Consider the following 27,683-nt stretch of genomic DNA (forward strand, 5'->3'; position numbering starts at 1 on the left):
TGCTACGTCGTGTGCGTGGGGGTAGTTTCAGCCAGACTCCAGCCTTGGGGGAGGTGGTGTCCTCATGGAGGGACTGTTCTCCAGGGAATCCTGCTACATCAAAGGGTCCGGTATTTTCCTCTGCCCAGCCCATTGTGTGATGAGGTGGGTGCCTTTAGGAACCAGAGCATAACTGCTAGAGGAAGAAAGCGGTTTTGTAAGGTTTCTTCTTCCTCCTCTCTGCTGTGCCCCCCGCTTTGGGCCTGATGCCCTCTGGGATGCTCTCAGCCTTCGGTACCGAGGTTGCCTACAATGGCTGCAGAGTGACTCCTGGGCACTGCTCTGGCTGTGGCTGTGGGCCTTTGCTCCAGGGCCGTCACAGGACTGATTAACATCGTCAGGAGTGACTTTGACAGCACAGGGTTCAATTTCAGTGGAGCAAATCCCACCGGCAGTGGAGTCGAGTTTTTTTTAAAAGGTGGTCCAGATTGTGGAAACTATTGTCCATGAGATTAGCTCTGCAAGCTCCTCTCCACCCGAGGTGTGCTCCACCTCCTGACCCTATTGTTCCTTTGACAGACGAGCCGCCTACTCCTACAACACCGAAGCTCAGATTTACGCCCCCAGCAGTGCAGCATCCTATTTCGAACCGCAGGGAGGTGGAGCTCAGGTGACTACAGCGGCATCCTCTCCTACAGCCATTCCCTCTCACAACATGGTGGGCATCACCATGGACATTGGGGGAAGTCCGATCCTCTCCGGCTCGGGAGCCTATCTCATTCATGGGGGGATGGAAAACACTAGACATTCTCTGTCACATACTTCACGCTCCTCTCCAGCAACGGTATGTAGCCCTGCAGATGTTGCAGCTCGGGGGCCAGGAATTATTTCAAGGGAACTGAAAAGCCTTCAGAAAATAAAACTTCCTATCGTTATCACTGTGTATATGTCTGTATAACGTGCCATGCAAATGCAAGCGAGAGAATAGACACTGGTGTACTACAGATATTTTTCAACAGGAGTTTGGGATGTCTCTCTTGCTGGTGGGCAGAGGCTTGTCAAACTTTCTGAGTGGATCATTGAAATTATGCAGCATGGAGATAAGAGAAAATTCTTGGGGGTTTTGGTTTCTTTTCCCTGAGCAAAATGCTTTGGCTTTCCAATTCAAAAGAATTCTCTATATTTACATTTTCTAATAACATCTGAACACGGGGCTTGGCTTACCCAAAATAAAGAAATATATGAATATATTTTTAATTATGAAGAGACCTGAAAAATCCATTATTAACACAGTGGATAATTAGCACATAAGTATGTCAAGCTGGTCATGCCAAATGCACAGTGATTGAAAAGCCTTTGTATATATCTCCTACACCATTGTGTATTCTGTCCATGCCATGTGTTACAGAAAATGTATTTTAGGGATAATACTGATCAAACAGAAATGTTTTAAAGCTCTAATTTTTTTAATCATGTCCCTCCAACTGTCAATCAAGGTGCCAGGTTGCTAGAAGCACAGCTGTACAGCTGTGTGAGACTCAGGGGAATACAACTATTAACCCAAAACAGCCTTTCTGCAGCTAGAAGCTACCAGGGCTTTTATCTGAGAATCTTACCAGCCTTTAGTAGCAGCTGTGGCCAGGAGTGGGTTGGAGCTCTGCTCGCCTTCCTTTCCAGACTGATTTACCTGTGTTTATACGTTTGTATGTAAACATAATTACAAATGTGGGTGTAATTCAGTGCATGTGGCCAGATTTTAAAATGTGAACAGCACCACCCAGGGAGAAAAACAGGAGCCATTTGCTACTGAGTACTCTTGAAAATCTGGCTGGTTAGGTTGTACTTTCTTTTTCCACAGAGCTTTAGAATACAGACTTCACATTTTTTTGAATCTTTGTGCCTTGAAAGGTTGCCCTTGATCCTGGAGTAAATGTGCTCTGTCTTAGGTAGCAGTAGCTATCTGTGGGGAAAAGTCCTCAGCTTTGGGTGGAAGAGAAAATGACAGATGCATCTGGATTAGCTGGGGTTCATTTCTTGTGCGAGAATTGTGTGTGTGTGTATTTTAACTGTTCATAGTTAAAAACCAGCATTGGACCATCCTCTGATTTTTGCTCAAGCTTGTTATTTTGAAGGAAGTAGCTGCTGATCTTGTCACCTGCGTGGGACTGCATCTTGCAAAGCTGCACAACGTTACTCTTGTTTTTTGGTGTTTTTTTTTTTAATTTCCATGGTGATGGGCACAATGTAAAAAGCACGAGTAGAATATGTGTCAATAGAAGTGTCCCACGAACAGATTTAGTTTGTAGCTGTCTATCACGTGGGATAAAGCTGTTCAGAAAAAAAAGGATTCAGGAAGTGACCTTTATGAAAATGCATCTGAAATAAATTCACTCTGTTGCATGTAGGAGTGAACTTTCAGACGGTATTTTAACACAAAATGTCTGTGGCTCTTGTGGAGGGGCTCAAGAGGGTCAAATAGTGCATAGATGCTTGTCTGGAAAACAGTACAGGGATGTGTCTATGTGTGGCTTTCAGCTCTTTCAGCACAGACCAAAATTGGAGGGGGATAGAGAGAGCCATGATAACTGGTTTCATTTCACATAATAATGGGTGAACAGGTAGTGGAAGGGTTAAGGAGAGCAATGACTAAATCAAATCAACGGGTAGGAACGTTATTTTTCATTGCAGTGTCTTGCTTAAACAGAGAATAGGAAAGGCTGGCGTTAAAGAGGCCGGAGTAGTAGTCCTGTAGTCCTGGTAAAACGTATTTGGGGCAGGATTAATAGCTTTGTGGAGAGAAAGAAAAGTACAGCTCATGCAGATGTAGACAAGGAAGCCGTAGTGTTTGCATGTGGCCTTGGGGGTGTAGTACAAAGGGGATGGATGTCAAAGTGGCCAACAATGTGAGGGTTTGGCAATGTGAGATGCAGCTGCAAGGAATGGGGAAGGTGTTGAATGCTTGAGGCAGAGCCGACACTGAGACCTTGAAAGCAAGGAGAGTATCCTCAGAGGAGACTGGGAGCAAGGTAGCGCTTCAGAATTACCAATAGTGTAAGAGCTGCCTCAGGAGGCTGAGGGATGTATGTACACTAAAATAAAATCTTCGAATATTTAAAGAAACCTGTTCTCCATATCTGCTGGAATAATGATGTTCTGCTCCATCGAATGGACTGAAACAGCACATGAAGCAGTCCCACTCAATGTCTGTGCCAATAGAGCACTATCAACGTTCATTTAAATCTCTTCTTCCAAGAGAGGAAATCCTTGAGACCTCCCGTAAGTGGGTCCTCAGAGCTCCTCACCTTCGTGCAGGACTGTTTAAGAGCTTTTAGTCTGTAGTATTTTTTTTCTGCAGATGTCAGGTGTCCGTTTGTATGGGACACTTACCAGAATGCCAGAAGGACAGGCAGTGTTTCTGTGCTTGCCTAAGAGGGGTTGCTCAACTGGTGCTGCGCTGCTCCTTGAACAGAGGAAGGAAATGGTGTCTCCCTCTAACACTGAGTCATTTCCTGAAAGCTGCATCAGCAATTAGTCTTTGGTTCCTCATGGTGCATCAGGGTGTGCTAGACAGTTTTCTCAGAAAACACTGACACATAGTCTTAGACTGAGCCTTTTTGTTGAATTCAGTGATAACTTCTTGAGAAGTGCCACAGCGATGGCACTTTTGGGTGGAAGCCAAGGGACGTGTGCTGGAGGTGCTTGGACAGAGTATCACGTTCAGACATGGATCTGGCACAGACTGTGTCTTCGGTTGTTGAATGTTACTTCAGAAGTTAGATCTGATTCGTTCTGTTCTCTCACCTTTCTAACAGAGCTGGGTTTTGTAAATGGCTGGTTTTATCTCGACCTTTATCTTCGCCATGCTATGAGTCAGTGCAAACTGGAGTACAGGGAACTAACTAGTATGTGAAGGAGGCCATTGACAGATCATTGTGCAGATGGGATGCTTTGTGCATGTGCCTACAGATGAGTGCACGACCATGCATGTTAAATGAGGACAGATGCTAGAGATAGCTGCTGACTGCAAGTTTTACTGGCTGATGTGTGCTGCCTTGTCCTGCCTGCACTAACAGGTCACAGATAACAGGGTTTTGAGAACCTCTACTGGAGAGAAACAGCAGGTTCTGCTCCTGCAGATGTGGGGGTTTTTTGGGGGTTGGGTTTTTTTTTTCCCTTCCTCACTTGCAAAAATCTTGTGCTCAGGAGCACTAGAGCTCTGGGACCAGCAGCCATCTGCTGAGTAGTTTGCCAGATATTGCCAAGGGAGCCCCAGGACCAGAAAGGAGAAGACAAGAAGGGTCCAGGAGAGGGTCCGGGCACAAAGCAGCAGCCATAGCTGGGCTGAGTGTAGAACAGAAGCTAGAAAGAGGGAAGCAAGGGGGCTCTTCAGGGGCCAGAATGCCTCACCATGAGGCTTGCAGAAGCTCTGAGATCAATGGAAATGAGCACAAGTGGCATCAAGGTATGCCAGCCTGTCTTTGTGGGAAGAAGCTCACTTAACTGAAACCTGTCTTCTTCCTTCAGAGTCCTTTTGCAGTTCTCTTCAGTAGCAAAGAGCTCTTATCTGTTCCAGCTTATGCACTCTGTGTGTCAACCCTCCTTGTGCCCCTGTTTTATTTAGTTGCCGTTAGTTTTTTGACAAAATGTCAAGAAGTAATTATAACCAAAGTAATTACTTCCAGTTTTCCTTGAAAGATCTGGGTAAAATGCACCTTCTCTGTAGCAAATCTCCTTTGACCTGCTGCAGCGCATCTGTCTGGTGGTGTTTTGGTCTAGGCGTGAAGGGGAAAGGAGAAGGAAAACTGCTTCTCTTTTATAAATGGGCAATGCATCTAGTGGAAGATCAAAAGCCCCCTGGTCTCGCTCTTTCACCCTAATAGGGATTCTTGCTGTGTTGTTAGTTTGCATGCCATACAATAACGTCTGCAGCTTCATCCCATAAGGACTGTGCCTCATCTGTTTGCCTCTTTTTCACAAGCCTGTTGATATAAAGCATTAATCATTCAAATATTAATAAAGAAATAATAATCCTGGCTGTTGCTAACTATCTGATTTCCTTTCTTTTTCTTTTTTCCTTTTTTTTTTTTCCCCGTGCACATTTTCTTTAGCTTGAAATGGCGATTGAAAACCTACAAAAAAATGAAGGGATTACATCACACAAAAGCAGTTTGCTCAACAGCCATGTAAGTTACAATCGGAATTTACAACCTTTTTCCTGCTTTGGTAGGAGCATTATTTGCAGCCCTTTGGTGTATTCAACAGCAGGAGCCACTCAAAGCAGCCTGTGATTCAGCTGTGCTGCCCAAAGCAGCCCATTCCCAAGAAACAAGAATCTGCAAGAAGTGCCATGATGTTAATGTTTGTTTATGAGATGCTCTGGATTCTGTTAACTGCCTCTACCCTGTGTTTTTTTATTTCATCTGCCTTGCAATGGAAATTGCTGGCAATTAGATAAACACACTTGAGAAAGTTCTTTCCTTTCACTGGAATTGAAAGATGGCTGGAAAATAACTTGCAATTCTACAGTAATAACTTGGCGTGAATCATGACAGATATCCCTTAGATAGTGTGTACCAAAAGCCTACTCCTGTGAATGCCTTTATTGCCTCTTTCTGTGCCTCAGGAAGACCATCACTGTTACAATGCTATGCTAAATCCATTTGCTAGACCTCTCTCTTCTCACTATGCCAACAATTTCCCTGCTTTGTGTGAAGTTCCTGCTATTCTACTGGGCCTTCTGCGTCATGGTTTATGGCTCCCATGCAGTAATGCCTAACGGTGAGCACATGCTTGTGTGAGATTTGAAGGGTCTAATTCAAGTCCTGTTGAAGTCATTGGACTTGCCTTGACTTCATTGTGTTTTGGATTAGGCTGAAGCATGTTCTGCACTGATAAATCACAGTGCACAAAGTGGTACTTCTTTATTCTAACAGATTTCCTTTTGCTTTGTATTTGGGGGAAGATCCATTGTCATTCTTAGGTCCTGCAAAAAAAATCTTTGCCCTCTTCACCCTAGAGAAATGGCCTAAGAAAATGAAAGGAATATTAAACCTAACAGTCTGATTCTCTTAAGCTGATGTCGAACTCCAAGCCAGGGCTCCTGGATGAGCTCGATCCTTATTTCAGCTTCTAGAAATTGAAGGTTCCTTGTTGTAGTTGGGGAAACACAAACCTGCAGAATCAGGCTTGGTAGCTGCTGTTCTGAGCATCTCTGTGCATCCTTCCTGTCGTGGGCTGTGGCCGTGCTCACACGCCCATGCTGTGCCCCGAGTGCCGCGCAGATTTGTCTAAGGATAAGGTTTCTCTGCAGAATTTTTCTTGTTTGTCCCAGCGCAGAAGGGGACAGAGCAGAGCAGGACAGGGTGGGTCGTGGTGTGGTATTGAAGGAGATTTGAAAAAAAGCAGGAAAAGGGCAGAGGAAAAAAAGCAAAGATAAAAAAAGAGATTTCATCTGACCGCAGGCTGTGCTGGATGGAGTTGAGCCCAATCCAGCCTCTGATCAGATCTTCCCCACACTTGTTTTGCAGGGTAGAAGTAAAGAACATAATGTCTCTCTTCTCGGGTCATGGTTCGTAGTTTGGCATAAGGCTTAAGTTCTCTTACAAATTCTAAAGCAAATAAACTACTTCCTGAGCATATGTGTACACATCAGCTCTCCGCTGAGGATGTCAGTCCAGACACAAGCAACGTGCTGCCCTGGGCAGCTCCAGGGCTGGGGTGGGTAATTCCCTCTGCCAAGGCACAGAGCCTGAGCCAAGGAAACCTGCGGGGCCTTTGCTGCCCCATGCACCTCCAGTGTCCTTGCTCTGCCTTCCTGGAGCACGGAGCGATGTCTGCGGACATATGGGAATAATGAGGAGGCGATGATACGAGTAGTGCCTGTAGGAAATGCAGCACGTTGCAGAACTGGATCAGGCAGTTTCTTTCCAGAGCTGGAGGAAGGTCGGTGCCGTTGCCCAGGAAGGTTGTGCAGCCTGTGTCCGGGGAGGTTTTCAGGACTTGACTGAACGAGCCATTTAACTGGACTGAGGGACCTGACTGCCCTTGGAAGTGAGCCCTGCTTTGAGTGAGAAGTTGGACTGGAATCATAGAATCATCATAGAACGGTTTGGGTTGGAAGGGACCTGTAAAGGTCATCTAGTCCAACCCCCCTGCCATGAGCAGGGACATCTTCCACTAGATGAGGTTGCTCAGAGCCCCGTCCAACCTGACTTTGAGTGTTTCCAGGGATGGGGCATCCACCACCTGGAGACTGGAGACTGCCAGAGGTTGCTCCCAACCGTAACGTATGGGACAGCCCGATGAATGTGCAGCGCTGAACCTCTCTGCACGTGTTCCCTGGCACGTGCCATGTTACAAGGGGTTCTGCTATCCGGGATGTTGCAGTTCCCACCTCTTTTTGTTAAAAAAAAAACAAACAAAAAACCAGACAGAGGATTACCTATCCCAAATGCTTCTGTGACTGACACACGATATTGTCAGGCTTGCACATGACAACCAGAAAGTGAAGCAGCAGGTGACTGTGATTTGTCAAGGCTGAAAGCAAAATATGAGCTTGACAAAAGCTAGTAGCTGAGGAAATTGTTATATAATGCTAATTGCACTATCAGTTGTGTCTTAATTGCTCAAGGTTGCAGAGTTTTTCATTAAGTGTTCTGTTCCTCATTTTAAATTTCACATTTTGCAAATCTGTAAATTCTTGGGATAATGGTTTATTTTGTTGCCGTCAGCAGATGTTTCGTGCCAGGAATCTTTGTTTTGGTTTTTTGGGTTTTGTTTTTTTTTTTTAAAAGGAAAACTAAAGGTATCTCAGTCAAGAGGGAATTTTTTACATAATGCTGTTTAAACAAAGTCAATGGGAAACGGAACCACACTTGATAACTTAATTTAGCTTCAAGAACTCTCTGAGAGGTTATTCAAGTGCACTTGGAATATCAGATTTGGAAGCCTAAGCTAATGTTAATACCCCAGTGACACATGATGTTTCCAGTGAAATCATGTCAATCTATTACTGTTAATGAAAAAGCTCTGCTCACAAGTGTTCTCCAGAGTCGCTGGGTCAGAGGATTACTTCTTTGCCAATTATGAGCTTGCAGATGATGCAAAGAAATTTGAGAAAAATGACTACAATTTTTGTACCCGAGTGCCTGAAGCTAGGCATATAAGGAAGTAGTTGCCATAGCGTACCTGCCTGAGGCCCTGCGGCTCCTAGATAAGGAAGTAGTTGCCATAGCATACCTGCCTGAGGCCCTGCGGCTCCTAGATATCCATAGCACTCATAGGAGCAGGGGGAAAATGTGTATTTTCCTCACTGCCTGTAAAACAAAAACCCCCCAAAACCCAAAATAAACCTCTAAAAAACCACTGGACTTCTTCCCTGTGGGTGAGTGGCTCTTAGGTAGGCGCTGATGGAGTTTTTCCCCTGAGGAAAAGATCTTACCCCCAAATGGTGTTTAGGTGGGAACACCTAAAATGAGACTGAGCAGAGAAGTAGGAAAACTGTTAAAGGGAATAATTCTCCCTTGGCCGGGGGAGGAATGTAATGACCTAATGAAGGATGAATCTCCTGCTCGGTGGAGAAAGGCGGGTGATGCTGGAGCTTGTGCTCACGTACATGGATGGCTCGGGGCTTAACTATGCAAGGGACCAGAGCTGACAGGCACTTGTTCTAGAAAAGAGACTTTTCAAGAAAATATATAGGTTTTGATGAAACTTTAATTGCAAAAGATCAGTGGGGTTGAGCAGGGAACTCCTGGTACGAGGGAAGCGTTTCTCCCCGTCGCTGAGCTCGGGATGCTTGGCAAGCACGCGGGTGGTCCAGGGTCCGTCCTAACTCTGAGCTGGACTGAGTGGGGACTTAGGAACCTGCTCCTCTTAGTGTCAGATAAAACCACCTGAAATATGAACCACAAATGTGTGTCTTCATTGGTTTCTTTTTCAAAGAACGTCTCCAAACCTGGACCTTCAGAAAAAAAAGGTTTTTTCTTTTCTCAGACAGCCCCATGTATCGCTTTTTCCATCCTTAAAGAGCCATCCTTGAATCGAACAAGGACGAGGTTTTTGCAGAAGGTTATTTTTTTTAAAGTCAAAACAAACAGTCAATAGAAATAAAGTTAAAGTATAAATGAAATTGAAATGTTCCCCTGTAGTGCCTATAACAAACAAAGCATAGTGATTTTATTAGAACCTGATCGTAGTATAAACAGAAATGAAGCTGTAGAATATCTTGTCATTGTCACAACTGAGCAGAATTCAAAAAGTAAACAGAATAAGGGATACAAATGGAAAGAATCTTTCATGTTCCCATTTTAAGTGCCCGGTCTGTTATTACTAATGCAGGAAGAGCAAAAATCATGTTTTGAAGATTATTTATGTTTTGACAGATTTCTTTTTTAAGCTCTTTTGTGCGTTTCGTAATAGATTTCTAATTCAGTAGTGGGAGTTCATATTGTGAAACTCTATAACGTTTAAAGGAATATAAAAAGACACTTGCAGAAAAAGAAAGCTGGAAGATGAAGGGAATATTCTAGAAATATCTGGGATTAGCCTAAAAATGCCCAGGATCAAATTTAAATGAGAGGGGTTTACCTATATCTGAATTATCCATTGTAACATGCAACTTTTATTTTTTTTTTTTTTTAAGGCTTGGAATTAGAACAGGTTTAGAAAATAAATACCTGATCCACATTCAGTATCTTCCATAGGATAAATAAAATAAATGGTTAAAAAACAAGAGAGAACCTTCTTACTCATTAATCTTTTAAATACAGAGGATGGGCCAAAATTAGCACAGTGTGGACTACTTAGAAACTGAGCTCCTGCTGGTCTTTTATGTCAAAAACACTGGGGTCCACTTTTGTTAGAGATAGCTTAATGGGTGGGGGAGGCTCAGGGCTACAGAGCGGCTTTTTGGGGCTTCCCAGGGATGTCTCTTCTGCAGATGAGAGCACGAAGGGACGCAGACCACTAGCAAACACCACCTCTGAGGACTGTAGGGTTTGGAGGTCAGAAAGATCTTCGTCTGCGGAAGAAGACAGCAAAGAGTGTCTTAGGAGATGTGTAACTGGAGGAAGGTGGGAAGGTGACAAGGAGCTCTGTGAAAAGCAGGACAGAGGGGAAAATGGCCAAGAGCTTTTTCTTCTTCCAGCTGTGGCAGCCACTGCTCTGCTCCAAAGGCCACCGAAACTGATGGATCCAGTCGTTTGAACTTGTGGTTGCTTTGGATCAAACCCAACTAATGAATGAAATCATTTTAACTGTGCAGCTTTGGATTCAGCTCATTTTATGTAGCACAAGTTTAAATTTGGATATGTGAGTGATTACCACAGAACATACATTCATAGGTGCTGAAAAGCCTTTGTGTGAGAGCAAAGTGGGATATGAAATGCATAAACTGAAAATAACTCAATGGAGTGAGGTGTCAGAGATGTCACTGCACATTTCAGGTTGTATTTTCATCGAGTAATTGATATAAAACTCGAGTACAGTGGTGAACTGGGACCCCAAAGTTTCACCAGAAGAAAATGGTAGAAAAGAGCCAGATATTGGAGCACGAGTGGAGAGGACCTAAGCATAGGCCAACTTCTACATCCGTGTGCATGGTTAAATCCCACTGATTCCTAGACTAAGTTTGTGCTTAATTACAATATGTGCTTGAACTGTTTGTTGTAAGGAGATGATGTGGCTAATATTTTGGCATCCATAATCTGAGTCTGTTTTGCCACCGATCTGGTGTGAACGCAGCTGCTTCTGGTGGAGCTGTGCCTCCTATGCATGCAGGGATGGAGGTCTGGATGGAGAGGGAAGTCTTGAAAATGTCAATCCCAAATGTCCCTGACGACAATGAAAGCACTTTTACCAACGCTATTGATTTTAGTCCATTTGTACATCTAGTTCCTTCAAAAATTCACTTAATATAACACTTATTTTCTTGATGCTGAAGTCATTTAGCCAATTAAAGGAGATTGGGGGGTTTGTCTTTCTGCATTTTAATTCCTGTGCTGACACTGTGTGCCGGGCCTGCCCTTTCAGTCCCGCTGGGTATAAATAATTTATATCTAATTGCAAACTTTAATCAACAGAAATGTCAGAAGAAGTTCAGACAGTAAATTTTGAAAAATAGATGGAACCTCTCAGATTTTTAAGGTTGCTTTGGTAACCATTAATTTTATTGTTAAGTGAACAATTGCAGACATGCCAATCTTCAAATTAATAAAGACTTTGCAGCATATTTCGTTCCCCTAAAATTTATTCCTCTTAGGCAGTATGTTAACATCTTTATTCTTGGAAAACATGAGTTCTTACAGGTTTATTTTGGCTCTGCAGGAATTAATCCGAATCCGAGGTGGACACTGAGATGGCAGGCGGACTATGTTTTAATGCTCTTGCAAAATCTGACAGCGTTTTTGTTGGGTTATTAGCTTTGGGCTAACGGTCGTTTAACTTTTATAAAAATACAACCGGCATAAGTGATATAAATTAACTTATATAAATTAACTACCAAGCATTAAGTTCTCTTGAACTCTTAATGTCAGATGGGCTCTCCTGACATTTAAGCGTTGACATTGTTTTACGCAGCCCGTTCCAGCCCTCTTTAGACTTTCATGTGTTCTTTATTTATTTATGTTTTCCATACATAAAGCTCCAGTGGTTGTTGGACAACTACGAGACGGCGGAAGGCGTCAGCCTTCCCAGGAGCTCTCTCTACAACCATTACCTGCGGCACTGCCAGGAGCACAAACTGGATCCAGTGAATGCCGCTTCCTTCGGAAAACTGATCCGGTCAGTGTTCATGGGGCTGAGGACTCGCCGCCTGGGAACCAGGTTGGTATGAATCTACATTCAAAATAAAAAAAAAAAAAAAGCTCCTACAACTTCTCTCACACGTACCGAGCATTATTTAACAGGCAAGGTCTTTCTTCCGAGATCTACAGAAACAACCAACCGTGATCTTGTGGGGGGAAAAAAATTGCTATTCTGAGGCACAGAAGTAATTTCTGTGTGTTGTGAGGCAAAGCTGCTTTTTCACAGTGAATCAGCGGTGTGAGAGGCTTGACAATACAGTTAATTTCAGACACACTCCAGGTCTCTGGTGACAGCACCTTGTCCAGCCACACAGTGGAATTTGGTCTAAGTCCATTTCCTAAGGAGTCTAAGAATATTTTATTTGAACCTAGGCTTCTTCTCATTCCATTAGTGTCTCAAAAAAGATGAAGTAACTCGTCTTCACAATTGCTGCTGTCAGCTGCAGAGCCCAAAATTCTGATGCATTGAAACGGTTTCTCCCTTTGGGTCCAGTAAAGTTCCTCCATCACGGATGAGAACAGAACCTGTGCCCACATCTTTGATGCAGACAAGCTGTGCAGATGTAAATGGCTTATTTCTTAAATTCCCAAAGCGGCAGGCTGAATTTTGTGACAAATACTTTCTTTTAAAACATCAAAGATCCATATGATGTTACAACAAAAGCGTAACATAAGAAAGTATACTTGCTGTAATTACATATGTGTCCTTCAAAGGAACATCCAAAGTATACGCACAGCTTGCACAGCTGAGTTTGCATTTTATCTCAGCTTCTAATTTAAAAGAAGTAGCTAATACACTAGAGAAACAATGATTGCTCTGATTGTGTAAGATTTTATAATAAAATAATATATAATAAAATTCAAGCTTAGATATTTGGGCTTCGAAACGAGAACAAAACCAGATGTGTCCGGGGCATTCCACAGCTGGAACGTGGAGGCAACAGTCATAGGAAGAGCAGGGGAGAGTTTGGATCTCTGCACATTGGTTCAAGTGCAAGAGCTCTGAAATAATTTCTTTAGAGGAGAGAAATTCATTAATCCTATCAAGGATTAAAGAAAAAGCAAATAAGCAAAAAATACGCTTAAAATTGCAAATGTGCAGGCTGGGAAGGATACAGTAAACCTCAATAAATATGGAAATAGCTGTCTCCCATTATTTTCTTATTCATTCATTCATTTAGATTATAAATGCAGCTGTTATTCAACTTGCAGGCACTTAAAATCACTTAAGACATGGCCGAAGCATACTTCATACCTGAGCACTCAGGGTGTGTAAAACCCTTTGGTACAGCGACAAAGACTGAACGATTCAACCGTCCCCTTGAAAAGAGAAAATTCCCCCAACAAGGAAGAAAAGGTCAATTCTTTGACAAATATCCCTCTCTTAAATTTCTCTATGTAATTTTCCAATGGGAAGCATCATTGGCTTTAAGGTGCCTCCAGACCCTGTCATACTGACACAGCAAATGAATTTTAAGCATCCCCAGTAAGAGGGCTCTGGAGACCCTGCTGCTGCTCCCCGGCTCGGTCTCTTCTCCCACTGAGGACTCAGCTCAACTGTTGTTTGCGACAAATTGGCTAAAGCCAAGTTGGACATAGTGTCGTCATGTATCCATGGCTGCATAATTGCCCTTCTCGCTCCCAAAAGCAGACGCTTGGGGATTGAAAAATTCCAGTTCGGTGGAAAAACTTCAACTGACACGTCTGTCTAATGTGACAGAAAGACATTCGCCCAAGGAGCATCACAGCAGCTTTACTGACCAGCAAAGGAAAAAGAATTACAGCCTCTTTTGCTTGCAAAAAGCTTCCAGTTTTTACAAAACTACAAAAATAAGCAACTCCAAGAAAAAAGCCACATCAAAGCCTGCTGCCATTGCTGTGAAAGTGCTGGCAACAGAAAGACATTTTTCTTATCATAGTTGACTATTCAGTCAGGCTTGTTTTATCCAAGTCTAGATAAAGATGGAAGTTTGTTTTTATGGAAAAAACAAATCCTCAAACCCTAATCAAATAGCAAAGTGTCCCCTGAGGTCTTTCTGTCATTCTGTTTAATAACACTTTGTATTGTAACGCTTGTCTCTTCTTCTCCAGTTACCATGGGTTACTTGGAACAAACCTTGCTGGGTTTTAAATGTGGATGTCACTGAACTTTGTGACATGTGGTTTTAAATTTTATAGGGGATGATGGCATTCGTTAGTTCAGCCATTCAAATAGCGCTTGGCAGCAAACGGACGTGTGCTGTAAGAACTAGGCTGTATTGTCAAAACAAGCCTAAGAGTAAACTGCAGGGCTACGGTGTCCCTTCCATTGACTAGCTTACACTGAGCAATTTCAATGCTGATACTTCCAGGGGAAACTCCAAATATCATTATTACGGGATCCGTCTAAAACCAGAGTCTCCGCTGAACCGTTTGCAGGAGGACACCCAGTACATGGCAATGAGGCAGCAGCCCATCCACCAGAAGCAAAGGTAGGTGCTCCCAGCATCTTGGAGCTCGCTAGCGGTGCCCCAGAAGGGTCCTTTCCCAAAGAACGTGGCAGACCCCATCTTGGGACTTGGTAAAGGGAGCGTGTTGGGACAGTTCAAACCCAGGAGTTGCTGAAGTGCCAGAGCTAAGCTGTGGAAGAGGGGGCTGCAAAGTCACTGGCCACTCTGAGTGGTGGAAGGGTCCAAAAACACTTCTGGTGGATGCCCCATCCGTGGAAACACTCAAGGTCAGGTTGGATGGGGCTCTGAGCAACCTGATCTAGTGGAAGGTGTCCCTGCCCCCGGCAGGGGTGTTGGACGAGATGGCCTTTAAAGGTCCCTTCCAACCCAAACTATTCTATGATTCTATGAAATGGCATTTATCTGCCTATTCTGTTTGCCAGCGGCTCGATTCAGCCCGCTGCTATGGAGAATGCCACCATATGTGCCGCTTTTCACTGCCTCCCTCTGACCGAACTGTTTTAGGACCTCAGCTATGGAGTTATTTGTGCCAAATCAGTGTAAAGGACGAGGGGGGCTTGTGTTGTGCTTGAGTCGGTTTTGGTTTTTGTTTGTTTGTGGGTTTTTTGTGCAACAGTGCAAGTTAAATAGTGCTGTGGTTAGTCTTGCGTCTGAGTAATTTTGGATATAAAATACAATGTGCAAAGGAATTTGGAATTGTCTTCTGGAAGCACGGACACTTCTGGTTCTTGCTGGAGTGAAAAAGGAGCAGAAGAATTTTTCTTCAGCTTCCAAACAGAAAGTAAATGCAAAAGTCAGCTCCCGAGACAGTCTCTGCACTCTGTCACCCACTCCAGCTCTGCTTCTCATTTTCTTTTTTTATGTCACCTTGGGCAAACTTCTTAACCCCTTTAATTCTGTCTTGGGGAGTGCTTTTCAAAAGGAAGTTCCCATTTTCCCCCTCCACTTGAGTAGGTGATATAAATGGTCAACCCTCAAAATGCTGGCCTTCAATGTAACCTCGTGTATTACATATAACGCAAAAGTCTGCATGACTGAGTTGCAAATAATGCATACGTGTTTGCTCGTGCCTGTGTAAATCCCAAGCCACGCTCTAAATTTAGGTATAGACCAGCGCAGAAGATGGATGGCATGGCAGAGAGTGGGTCCAATAGTAACCCGCATACTACGCCGGAGCAATCGGTTGCTGCTCAAAGTCAACATCATCAGCAATTCATAGGTGAGGAGACTGCTTTAATGTGTTAGATATCTCACGTCTAGGCTTAAGAGGAAGGAAGGTCTTGTCCAGCAAGGCCCATCTGTTCTGAATGTGTTTGCTTTTCTAATAAATCTACAGTATTATATATTATATGTACTATATATATTTTATATATAGTATATATTCTATTAAGCTCTGGTATTGTCACAGTAGGTGATATAAATGGTCAACCCTCAAAATGCTGGCCTTCAATGTAACCTCGTGTATTACATATAACGCAAAAGTCTGCATGACTGAGTTGCAAATAATGCATACGTGTTTGCTCGTGCCTGTGTAAATCCCAAGCCACGCTCTAAATTTAGGTATAGACCAGCGCAGAAGATGGATGGCATGGCAGAGAGTGGGTCCAATAGTAACCCGCATACTACGCCGGAGCAATCGGTTGCTGCTCAAAGTCAACATCATCAGCAATTCATAGGTGAGGAGACTGCTTTAATGTGTTAGATATCTCACGTCTAGGCTTAAGAGGAAGGAAGGTCTTGTCCAGCAAGGCCCATCTGTTCTGAATGTGTTTGCTTTTCTAATAAATCTACAGTATTATATATTATATGTACTATATATATTTTATATATAGTATATATTCTAATAAGCTCTGGTATTGTCACACTTGCTAAGTTTATTTGCTAACTCCCATACCCACAGGAAGGCTTTTTCCTTGTACCGTCAGGTCTGTCGGTTCCCTCTGAGTATGTTTTTAATCCGTCTGGTTTTATCCAAATTGGATGGAAGGAGTGGAGGTCCTGAAGAGCCTTGCTAAGGCAGGCAGCCGGAGGGAGAAGCGTGATTCTCTTCATTACAAAGGCTGCAATATGTATCCGATGCAGACGATCCATAAGGACCTTCTCCTTAGGAGACAAGCTCTCTGGCTTTGCTGGTCGTGGATCTACGTGTCTCCGTCATCTCCAATAGAGATACCAAATCCTAGCCAGCTCTGAGCCTTCTCTGAAATACAATTGCTCCTGATACGTCTGCTGTCCAATTATCTTTTCCATTGTACTCTTCAAAATACCAGAGAGACATTTTTCAGGCTTCGGAGAAAATCTAATGGCAAGCGCAGTAGATGAGGACAATGTATTCTTGTTTCTTTTATTACAGCGAGAAAGAAAACATTTTCCTTTCCACACTGAATAAAATGGGCTGCGGTTGTTTGCTTTTTGCCCAGTATAGCAGCATGAATTGGGAAAGTACTAGGTTATCGGTCTCATTTCTCCTGTTTCACCCCAAATTGAAACATGAAAGATAGCCACCAGCGACAGCAGCACCTTGCACTCATCTGTAGTCCTGCGTAACCGAGTGCTCCTAACTCTCACCATCTTTCCCAATCTTTTTTTCCCCTAGATGTAACCCATGTCTTTCCCGAGTTCCCAGCCCCTGATGTAGGTAACGTCCTCTTACAAGAAGGGGTCACCATGAATGATGTGAAAACTCTGCAGCTTCTTTACAGGCGACACTGCGAGGTGATTATTTGGAATATTTTTAATTGATTTATTAATTTATGTGGGACATAATTCATGTGCTCATCTCACATCCTGCTTTTAGGAAAAGCTAGAATATAATAGGGAATGCTTGACTTGCTAGGTATTACAACCCAGATATTGCGCTTTATGTTATTTTTTCATTGTGTGACCTGTTTTATGTTATGTTGATTATTAAAACAATGCCCTTTCCATTATTTTTCTTGTAAATTATTTAATCTGAATGGCAGCACATGAAACTTATGCTTACACTGTGTGACAAGATGCTAGCAGAGCAGCTAATGACTTGTGTTCTTTGTTGTTAGGCGACTTTGGACGTTGTAATGAATCTTCAATTTCATTATATTGAGAAACTGTGGCAATCCTTCTGGAGTCCTAAAACACCATCTAGTGATGGCTCCACTGCCCTGCCGTCCAGGTACACTGCTGTGCTTTGATGATTTCCGAATGCTCCATTTTTTGGTGGTATTTTATCTTTTGAAAACGCGTGACGTATTTTCAGCTTCATTAGGCATTTTGGGTGCTTTGTAGGACTTGAAAGTATTTGCTTCCCTGCAGAATCGTTACAAAGAGTTTCAGAAGTGTTTAATGTCGTAATGACCGCACAAAGTTCAGACCTCCGAGGAAAGCATCTGCTCTGATTGTGTACATCTATGTGCCTTGTACCTCCTGTAACACGTGCTAATCCGAAACGCAGAGAGCGCTTGGATGGATGAGGATGGGGTGATGCTTTCGTAAATGGTCAGCAAGAGCAGACAGTAACGATTCCGTGCTGATAGGTATCAGTCTCGAGTGACATCTCGGGCTCTGAGGTTTTAGTGACATCTAGACTGACTCGCTTCTTTGGATGGCTATCCAAATCTTTAAGTGCCTCGTGTTTTGAGGCAGATAATGGCAAATGAAGCTGCTCTGATCTTTGTACTCCTGCCTGGCTTGTTGTTATTGCCTTTTCTTCATCCTTTATGCGTTGGTAGTCTGCTGCCAAGAGACAGGGGAATGGAAGTAAGTGAAAATAGAGAAAATTGAAAAGGTGAAGGTTTCTTGTTAAAATTCGTATTAAAAGTCTGTACTGTCCACTTCTACAGATTATTTAAGGACTTCCAATACTGACATTTTATATTCAGAAGAAAAATGGTAAAAGTTTGAGTAATAAGCAAATACCCCGTAATAATCTGTAGAATATGGCCCTGTTGTCCTCAGTAGATGTTACCCAATGGATGTTTTCCCACAAAGAATCACTGTAGCTTTGTTTGATTGTTTCAAAATCTCTTTTACTTAAAGGTATATCTCCAAGGCATATTGCAACACCACAGAGAGAGCTGTGCTAGGTACAAATAGGCTCGCTGGATACTGGAGGCAGCATTTCTGCGGGACTCTTGTCTAAACTAGCGTATCTTGCTAAGGCTGTGTGCTCTGGTACCCCTCCATACCACTGCTAATAATCAAGATAGGTAAATAAAGCACTCCCTCCCCCTGCTTTATATATATGTACAAATATAAAACCAAAATATTATCAAAGTGGCAAACTGTTTGAAAGGATGATAAAATGCAGAGTATGGTTCCACTTAACAGAACGTTTAGGTACTTGATGGCCAGTTTCTCCGTGTGAGTGTTCTAGGAGTATGCCTGTGGAGTTCATTTACAAAAACCGCTCAGGCAGAGGCTCTAAGTACCTCTCTATAGTGTGTCCAAGGCTTGGCTTTAATGGTTTTGATGTAATGCATGGGGAAAGTCCCTTGCAAATTCCCAATTCCCAGCATAGTCTTAGCAGCTCTGCTTTGGTGCTCTGGCAGTGCATTAAGGCTTTGGTTTTCTCTGCTTGCTGTATAACTAAATAGCTTATGCCTTAATCATGCAGAAAAAGTTTCCATACATCTATAAAGTGAAGATAATGCAAGCTTGATTGACCTCATTCAGTTAGAGACAATATGCTCTGTTCTCATCAAAACACCAAATCTTTTTCCTTCTGAAAACACTCAGCATTTGAAGGTGTTAAACACTTTGAAACCATTTGTAGGATCTGTCGATACCGGCTAATCTGCTCAAAAAACATTCGCTGCAAACATTTTGTCCCCACTGCTACAGCTGAGGAGGTTTAGAGCAGAGGAGAGGTGTGAAGGTTTTGGAAATAGCTGGGTCTGTAAGGAGGCACCAGCTAAGCCTTTGCTTGCTGAAATGACTGTACTGAGGTACAATTCCCACGTACACGTGAACATGAGTGTGTGAAAGGCAACTGAGGCTAAAGACGGAAGAAGCGAAGGCCAAGCACCGGGAGATACGGATTTGAGGGAAAACTGTGGTCAGAGCTCTGACCCCGTGGACGCTTGCAGGGTCAGCAGAGACTTGTACAAACGATCAAACATCACCTTTTGAAAGAAACACGAATTGAAAGAAAACCCCCCATTTTCTGCTGAAAACTGGGGTTAAAAATCAAGAGGAAGGGTGAATGCACTGAATGCAAACCTGCTGCTAACGCTGCCTCCCTCCTCCTCCTCCTCCCACAGCGATGAAGAACACGAAGGGACCCTCCCAAAAGATAAGCTGATCACTCTGTGCAAATATGAACCCATCCTCAAATGGATGAGAAGCTGCGATCACATCTTGTACCAGGCCCTGGTGGAGATTCTCATCCCAGACGTGCTCAGACCGGTGCCCAGTGAGTATCCCGTGGCGTGGCCAGGAGGGCACAGGTGGTCCCGACTCCTGCTCAGCTCCTGCTCCTCGCTGGGCTGAGTCACGGGATGACAAACAGCGACCCATGACTCACTCGGTCTGGCTACCACTTGCCACAAAGATTTCCATTGTAAAAGCTGATTCGGAGGTTTTTGTTTTGAATACAAGCCAAAATACTATGGCAACAGCAATATTTCTCCTGCAGCTTTGCTCTGCGTCGATGGTACTTTGTGGCCCCTGGAAATTCCCATGCTTTTTAAAATTTGGTTTACTGCATATCACATCCCTGACTTTGGCTAGGAGTCAAGGTAAAAGCATAAGCTTAATGCACGAGTAAGCACGACTAATCCTTGTGAGATGTTTCCTTGGAGATCGTATCTTTGTTTATGTAGGACCATCCTATCCCCTACTGCACCTCCTGGAAATTTGGGGTCAGCTTTCATTTGGGAGATTAGTGATGGGATATCGAGGGTTTTCCCTCTGATTTGGCTCCTCAGTGAAGCGCATGCATCAGGCTCCCCGAGGCCTCAACTCAGCCATAGACTGGGCTGAGCCGTACTGGAAAGCCGTGTCCCTCTGAGCTGCTGTTGTCAGTCTACATGCTGGGGCACATGTGTGTCTTTAAAGAGCATATTTCAACATTTGGAAAATGCTTAGAAGGACCATGAATAAGAAAATGATAAGAATAAGAAAATAAGAATAAGAATAAGAAAAGTTTGAGTAACAACATTAGAGAATAAGAGAAGTTTGAGTGCATCTCGGGACCCAGCTGATTTCCTTGATGCTAAATCGAGATCACAGCTAACCAGATCAGAGGCTCTGCTTTCCACAGCAGTCCTCAGCTAGAAAGTGGTGTCCAAAGATGATATGGAGCAGCCTTTCTAACTCTGCAGACTTCTTTGCAGGCACACTTACACAGGCGATCCGTAATTTTGCCAAGAGTTTGGAAGGGTGGCTGATGAACGCGATGAGTGAATTTCCCCCCCTGATTGTCCAGACCAAGGTAAGCAGAGGGAACACGGTGCAGGTCAAGGGTATGAACTGAGTGTGTGTGAGTGTGTTGCAGTTTTCCACAGTGATTGGAAATCACTGCTGGAGTTTGGCCACGTGTGCTCTAGACTAGCATGATGTAATCAATACTTATGAACCAAAATCAGCAAGGAGCGGGAGGACAGGTAGGGCAATTCCTTTGTACCAGAAGCTGATAGTGCTCTGTCCATTGAGCCATTCCCATGTCCTGAAATTGCAGAGAAAGCTTTGTGGAAGAAAATCTTTGCGCTGGAATGAGGCTGGCCTACTAGAAAACACAGGACACCTCATGGACTGAATGGCATTGCAGAGACTGAACCTGAGGCTCCTACTCCCCCTCTCCTAAAGCCACGGATTCTTGTAGCCTGTTCTCACCTTGCTGGTCTCTGCTGGAGGCAGAGTGTGAAAACCTGTTAATTTAAAGAAAAGAAATGCCGAGGCTGGTTTGCAAGATGCAATAGATGCTGCAAAAGTGCTGCTCTGGAGCGCTCGTGTATGCTTTGGACAGCAGCATGGGTGGGACTGTGCAGGTTACCCCGGCTGATGTGTGCTGTGTGCTTGAGCTCAGCGTTGGGAAGCGTTTGCCTTCCGGCCCCGCGGCCTCCTGCTCGCGGTGCCCTGCGTGCTGTGTTGCAGGTCGGGGTAGTGAGTGCCTTTGCGCAGACGTTACGGAGATACACGTCCCTGAACCACCTGGCTCAGGCTGCCCGTGCGGTGCTGCAGAACACTTCCCAGATAAACCAGATGCTCAGCGATCTCAATCGGGTCGACTTCGCCAATGTGCAGGTAACTTACGGTATCTTTTCCTAGGTTGTCTAGAACTGGGACTCTATAATGAGGTTGTCTGCTGGTAACCAGCATCTTATTTCCAATACTAAGAAGCACTCAAATGAACAATTTAACGGGTTTGGTGTTACTTTTCCAGGTAAGTCTGCCATCTCACTGTGAATAGTGGAGAAGGTACTAAGGAACTTCTGTAAGAAGTAGTGCTACCAACAATAGTATAGTTCTAATAATAATATTGTACTGTGGTCTGGACAGATAGGAGGAGACATGATTCAGAGCTGGTTTGGAGTCCTTGTCTACTAGAAATGAAGTTGAATTCCTGGGTTGGGATGCAACAACCATGCAGGCTTAGCATGAGTAACTGTCAACCCTTCTTCCCGAGCAGGAGCAAGCCTCGTGGGTGTGCCAGTGCGAGGAAGGCATGGTACAGAAGCTGGAGCAGGATTTCAAGCTCACTCTGCAGCAGCAGAGTTCTCTGGACCAGTGGGCTAGTTGGCTGGATAATGTTGTTACTCAAGTCCTGAAGCATCACGAGGGCAGCCCCAGCTTCCCCAAGGCAGCCAGGCAGTTCCTGTTGAAATGGTCTTTCTATAGGTACATTTTCTTTCTCATTTTGGAGATATTTCTGCATCGGGCTTAGGGCATGTAAATAGCTCCTTGAAAAGCCAAGGCCAAGTTCTTTACTCCCGTGCAACTCTGGTTAACTCTTGCTCTGCCCTGGTACAGAAGGGAGTGTTGTGTTTACTGTATCCTTTCAGGATGGGGATGGGATACTTCATCAACTAATTTCTTAAAGTGCTTTGATACTCTTGGGTTGGAGGTAGAAACAGAACACTGTCCCACAGTACCTTCAGGGTCAAGAATTCACATCAGCTGTGATGCAAGTGTAAAACACAACCCAAATATTTTGTTTCCTGGCCATTTTCCAGCTCCATGGTGATCCGTGACCTCACCTTGCGCAGTGCTGCCAGCTTTGGTTCCTTCCACCTGATTCGCCTGCTCTATGATGAATACATGTTTTATCTGGTAGAGCATCGTGTTGCCCAGGCAACAGGGGAGACGCCGATTGCTGTAATGGGAGAGGTGAGAATTGTTTATTCCTTAGAAACAAACCCAAAATAAGCAGCGCTTGAAGAGACACGAGTGGTTCACAAACTGCACCGTGTCCTGAACACATTTTTATAACCATCTTTGCCGAAGGATTTACTGAGTTTTTTGAGTGCCTGGCACGAGGATTCAGCTCCTTGAGCGTCTTCTGGCTTGCTAATACCTGAGCTGGTGGGGTTTGGGGCAGTTGAGCATCGGCTGGGCTTCGGAGGCCTGGAGGAGGGAGGAAAAGGATCTCGCCACTTCTCTCCATAACCTGTGGGTACCAACCCTGACTTTGGGGTTCCCGCCAGGGCAAAGTCCCATCAAACACAAAAACTAAACCAAGCAAAAAAAAGGTCCAAAAGTTACTTTCCCTGCAACTTTCAGTGGTACCGTTCACTGAACTTCTTCAGGCCTCTGCAAGCTCCAGCGTTACATGCAGTCAGCCACTCTCTCCGTTTATGACTTGAAGAAGAGAAATGATGGGTTTTTTCTGTTGGGGGGGGGTGTTTTTTGGGTTTTTTTAACAGATCAGACGGTAAATCTGGTGCCTGGCTTGCAGGCAGGTGCTGTCCTGCCTAGCTGAAGCCAATTCCAGTATTTCCCTCTGAAATGCCCAGATTTAAAAGGCCCCGATCAACCTGTAACAGCAATATAGAAACTAATGTTAGATTAAAACTGATCTCATTTGCTCCTTGAAGCTCATAACTGTTTTTTTACCCACTCTCCGTTTATGACTTGAAGAAGAGAAATGATGGGTTTTTTCTGTTGGGGGGGGGTGTTTTTTGGGTTTTTTTAACAGATCAGACGGTAAATCTGGTGCCTGGCTTGCAGGCAGGTGCTGTCCTGCCTAGCTGAAGCCAATTCCAGTATTTCCCTCTGAAATGCCCAGATTTAAAAGGCCCCGATCAACCTGTAACAGCAATATAGAAACTAATGTTAGATTAAAACTGATCTCATTTGCTCCTTGAAGCTCATAACTGTTTTTTTCTTCCATGGAGCTCATGTAGGGGGGCCAGACAAATGCGTTGCGTGCCTTTTGCTTTCCCTTCCCCTCCCATTAGACCCATGCTGTTGCCCCAGGTCAGCAGCGCTGTGAGTTCCCACTATTCCCTGCAAAACCTCGGTCTTTATTGAAATTAAAGGAACATGAAAGGCAGAGAGTGGCTTCCAGCAAAACCTAGCTGTGGGAGGCTTTCATCCTTCAGGTTTTGCCTTTCCTTCATTAAGCTCTTGCAATATTTCTGTTCTCCAGGAGGAGGCTGATTCTTCCCAGCAAAAGAGGATGAATTGTGTCCTTCCATTTCCATTATAACTCCTGCTCTCCTCAGTTCCTTCTGCTGCCCAACTTTGCATGACTTTTCAGCGTTATTGTTATAGCAATTAGTGTTTCAGACCTCGTCACAGAGGGAGACAATGCATCTCCAGAACCCAATATATCCCTAGCTCTCTGGTTACACTTGGCACCGTGGCCTTGCGAGCCAAAGCACTTTCCTGATGTGAATGCAAAGGCTTTGCAGAGAATTGCACTGAGGTGGATTGATGGTAGGGTCCCAGGAGGGGTGAATAGCTGGCATGTCTGAGCAGCTGCCCGACAGATGCAGAAGGCTGGAGAAAAGGCACCGTTCTTTGGTCTGTGACAGCACTTCATCGTGACTTGGGAGACAGAAAAATTTCCCCCTTTGTTCCAGAGCTCGATCCTGCCCTGGATGTTGTGTGTGGTGTTTGCCCAGAGGTTTAAATGCCAGCGGCAGATTTTTCTCCAAAACATGTGGTTGGTTTTGCTTTCTGCTCTTCACCACTGGCACTGCTGATGCTTGCGGTTTCTCCTGAGCTCTTAAGCTGCTTGTTGGAATTGCTTGGAAATAGATGCCAACTTGCAAGTCTGGCGCCTCGGGTCTCCATAAGCCTCACTTACCTTGTAATTCCTTTTTCTTTCAGTTCGGTGACCTCACATCCCTGTCCCCAACACTGCTGGACAAAGGTACCTCCTCTCCCTCAAGGGAAGTCCCACTGGGTCAGGGTTGAATCGCTGTGGGAGGGGGAACCTTGTGCTGGCTCTTCCATCCTGCTCTGTTGGGAAAAAGAACCTCTTCCCCTCCGGTCGCCACTCTCATGCTGAGACCTGTCCTTTGCAGATGACATTAGTGACCTGGGCAGCGAGGTGGACACGGACTCCCGGAGCGTGGGGGAGCCGCTGGTGAAACGGGAACGCAGCGAACCTGGCCACTCGCTGCAGGAGATCTGAAACGGGGACTCGGCTTTTCTCCAGCTGGACGAAGACATCAGGAGCCAGGTTTGATGGTCGCAAGCCTGAGTCTCCCCGTATCTGCATTATTAGTGCCTCTTAGTTTCTCTTTATGTTTACTTGTGTTTGAGGATGGGCTCCGAGGGTGAGCCCGGGCGGGCGGTGGGACGGGGCTGGTTTGTCTGCCTGCTTTCCTCCAGCATGACTGCTGGCTGGAGGGCAAAGGTCCAAAGTCGGCTACCCAGTGATGGAAGCCTCCGTGGTCAGCAGCGGATCGGATGTGCCTGGCTAGGAGAGGCTGTCCTCTCCAGCCTGAGCGAGGCGGGCAAACGAGGCTTTCTCTTTCAGGGAAGGTGGTTTGGGTTTCTTCCCCACTTCTCAGACTTCACTGTGATACAAACTTGAACCAATCAGTGCCCAAGAAGAAGGAAAAATACCTGACCCTTCTCCTCCAGCCTTTCAAGACAAGCTGTCCTGGCTCTGACTTTGCCAAATCATTCGTGCTGGGGAGCGCAGGACAGTTGGTCTCTCTTGCACCGCCTGGGGAGAGGGCTCCAGGCTGCGCATCCATCTGGTCCCGGTGGAGCGGTGCACATGCGACTGACACGTACGTGCTCTGGGACTGACACGTGCTCGCTCTGGGACTACGGGACAAGCATTCCCACCTGCTCCTGTGTCTCCCCAGCTGGGTTTTTTCACCGCTGGTCCGCGAATGCTCCTGGGACACTGTCAGGCCAACTCAAGATACCAAAGGACTCTGAGGAAGCGGCAGCTGGTCGCAAAGCGTGTTCGTTGCCCCCTGCGCTCTGATGCCCGTGGGCAATCCCACGGGCAATCCCATTGCCCGGGCAATCCCCATCCTCGCCAGGGTACCCAGGCAGAGGGGAACTGGTCCCACGTCCTGGGTTTTGTAAAATTCTCGCTTGATGTCCTGCTAAAATGTTGAAGGTAGGGTGCAGCTGCCCACGGGGCTGCATCCGGAGCATGGGCGAGGGTGTGTGACTGCAGTGCCTTAGGGTGGGCCGGCGTGCCCGCTTGCCCCCCCCGGCTCTGGGCAAGCGGGCGCAGCTCAGACTCTGATAAAACAGCCCGTCCCATGTAGCAGCGAGGGGCTCGCACGGGCGCTGGGTGCGCTCAACACTACGGTGGCGTTTCCCCTTGCTGTATCGCTTCGCCTTCTCCTGTGGCTGCGTTGCAGTGGTGGCTCCCACAGGGCTGAGCTGGGGAAGCTTCTGCCCCAGCGGGGCTTTATTCTCCCTTTCCGTGTCCTGTGGGGTCTGGGCTGACGTAGACTACAGGGCAGAGGTGGGGGGGGAATCTGTCATCAAGCCAAACTGCAAAAACAAAGCCCTGGGGCAAATCTTTCTGTGAATAAAGGCCGTGTCATAAATAGCTTTTATTATTATTGTTTCTAATGATACAGTATTTGATGTGAGCTTTTCCAGGGGCCTCGTGTACATTTGCATATCAGAGTATATTCTATCCAAATATATTATTTACTCATTCCGAATGGTACTAAGGTAGCTGTGACACTTGAAAAAATATTGCTAATGGAAAGTAAAAAGAAAGTGTGTATAGTGGCACATCTTTCCCTCTTACTGTCCCGTGCTGTTGTCTGTCAGGGTGATGTTTGTCTGTAAATGTCTCATATCAAAGTAGCAGGAGACAAGTGAGAAAGCTGGATTTATTTGTAAATAACGACAAATACTCCCTGGGTCAGAGTCCGCACTTCAGATCCTGCTGATGAGATAAGATGGTCTAAAAAAACAACTGAGCAACCAAGTCTTAAACTCCCCTGCTCCCTCTGAGTGTGATAGTAACTTCAGCTGGTGCATTGGCTCTTCTTTGCAGCCGCTACCGACTGAACCCAGCCACCTTCTGCTTACCACGGACGTGCAAACGAGACGCTCTGGAGCTCTGCAGCACTGTGCAAGAAGTCTGGATAACCACCTAAACCCGATATGCACAAAATTCCCAGCTAAACCTGAATAGCAATAAACATGTATCAAATGCTCAGGCCTGTACAATAATTGTTGTGGTCCCATTTCTTCTTTAATCACTGAAAGGAGATGTCAGGCAGATGCTGCAGCCTTGCAGCGTCGGGGGGAGATGCAGGGTCTGCCCAGTGCAGTCTAATTAAAACAATTTTGGCCAGGGATCCGGTGTCCGACGGGAGGCAGATTCACTGCGAAACAGCGACCGGTTTGTAGGGGTAATATGCCCATTGCACCAGAGTTCACGGAGGGGAGAAGAGGCTGAAAGATCAGGCTGCTGCTAAGCACGGGGCTGTAAGAAGCATTTTCTAACTACGCTTCCGGACTAATTGTGGAGGATGGGAGCAGCGAGACAGGGCTGTGACAAGTGACAGATCATTCCTGCTCTGACCCTTCGGGAAGGGGAAGGTTTAGCCTCAGCCTCTCTCCCTCTGTGTCTTTCTTGCTCGCTTCACTCTCCTGCTGGATTATGCCCAGTCTTGCAGGGATGGCTGGACCAGCCTGAGCCTCTTCCTTCGGATACTGAGTCTCAGGGCTGGAACAAGGGGCGGGGCGGCTGGACCAGCCTGAGCCTCTTCCTTCAGATACTGAGTCTCAGGGCTGGAACAAGGGGGTTATTTCACCCTGGCTCCTTGGGGAGCTGGGCAGCACCTCCTGACCTCGAGCATACCCGTCTGCAAGTGGGAAGCAAAGCACAGTTCAAAATCCTCCCGTTAAAACGCACACACAGCCCAGCTTCAGCTTGCCGCTGGCCGGCTGGACCAGCCTGAGCCTCTTCCTTCAGATACTGAGTCTCAGGGCTGGAACAAGGGGGTTATTTCACCCTGGCTCCTTGGGGAGCTGGGCAGCACCTCCTGACCTCGAGCATACCCGTCTGCAAGTGGGAAGCAAAGCACAG

The 27,683-nt window shown here is 45.4% G+C and overlaps 1 protein-coding gene across 3 annotated transcripts in view; it reads left to right on the top strand.

Annotated features, from left to right (window-relative positions):
- The window catches only part of RFX2 (regulatory factor X2), a 29,483-nt gene extending 4,692 nt beyond the window's left edge, over nt 1–24,791 (top strand). For 2 of the 3 annotated variants that reach the window (XM_009281138.2, XM_009281139.1), the window contains 14 exons: nt 559–823; nt 5,088–5,162; nt 11,621–11,802; nt 14,135–14,254; nt 15,337–15,452; nt 16,830–16,948; nt 17,272–17,384; nt 19,471–19,622; nt 20,545–20,642; nt 21,305–21,454; nt 21,840–22,048; nt 22,384–22,537; nt 24,485–24,527; nt 24,682–24,791. In XM_009281138.2, coding sequence (XP_009279413.1) covers nt 559–823; nt 5,088–5,162; nt 11,621–11,802; nt 14,135–14,254; nt 15,337–15,452; nt 16,830–16,948; nt 17,272–17,384; nt 19,471–19,622; nt 20,545–20,642; nt 21,305–21,454; nt 21,840–22,048; nt 22,384–22,537; nt 24,485–24,527; nt 24,682–24,791 — 1,906 coding nt within the window. Of the gene's footprint in view, nt 1–558; nt 824–5,087; nt 5,163–11,620; nt 11,803–14,134; nt 14,255–15,336; nt 15,453–16,829; nt 16,949–17,271; nt 17,385–19,470; nt 19,623–20,532; nt 20,643–21,304; nt 21,455–21,839; nt 22,049–22,383; nt 22,538–24,484; nt 24,528–24,681 lie in introns of all 3 variants that reach the window. The other variant, XM_019472559.1, reaches the window with a different exon arrangement.
- Nucleotides 24,792–27,683: the final 2,892 nt, after the last annotated feature.

Source organism: Aptenodytes forsteri, unplaced genomic scaffold (genome assembly GCF_000699145.1).
Source record: "Aptenodytes forsteri isolate BGI_AS27 unplaced genomic scaffold, ASM69914v1 Scaffold308, whole genome shotgun sequence".
NCBI classification, from domain to species: Eukaryota; Metazoa; Chordata; class Aves; order Sphenisciformes; family Spheniscidae; genus Aptenodytes; species Aptenodytes forsteri.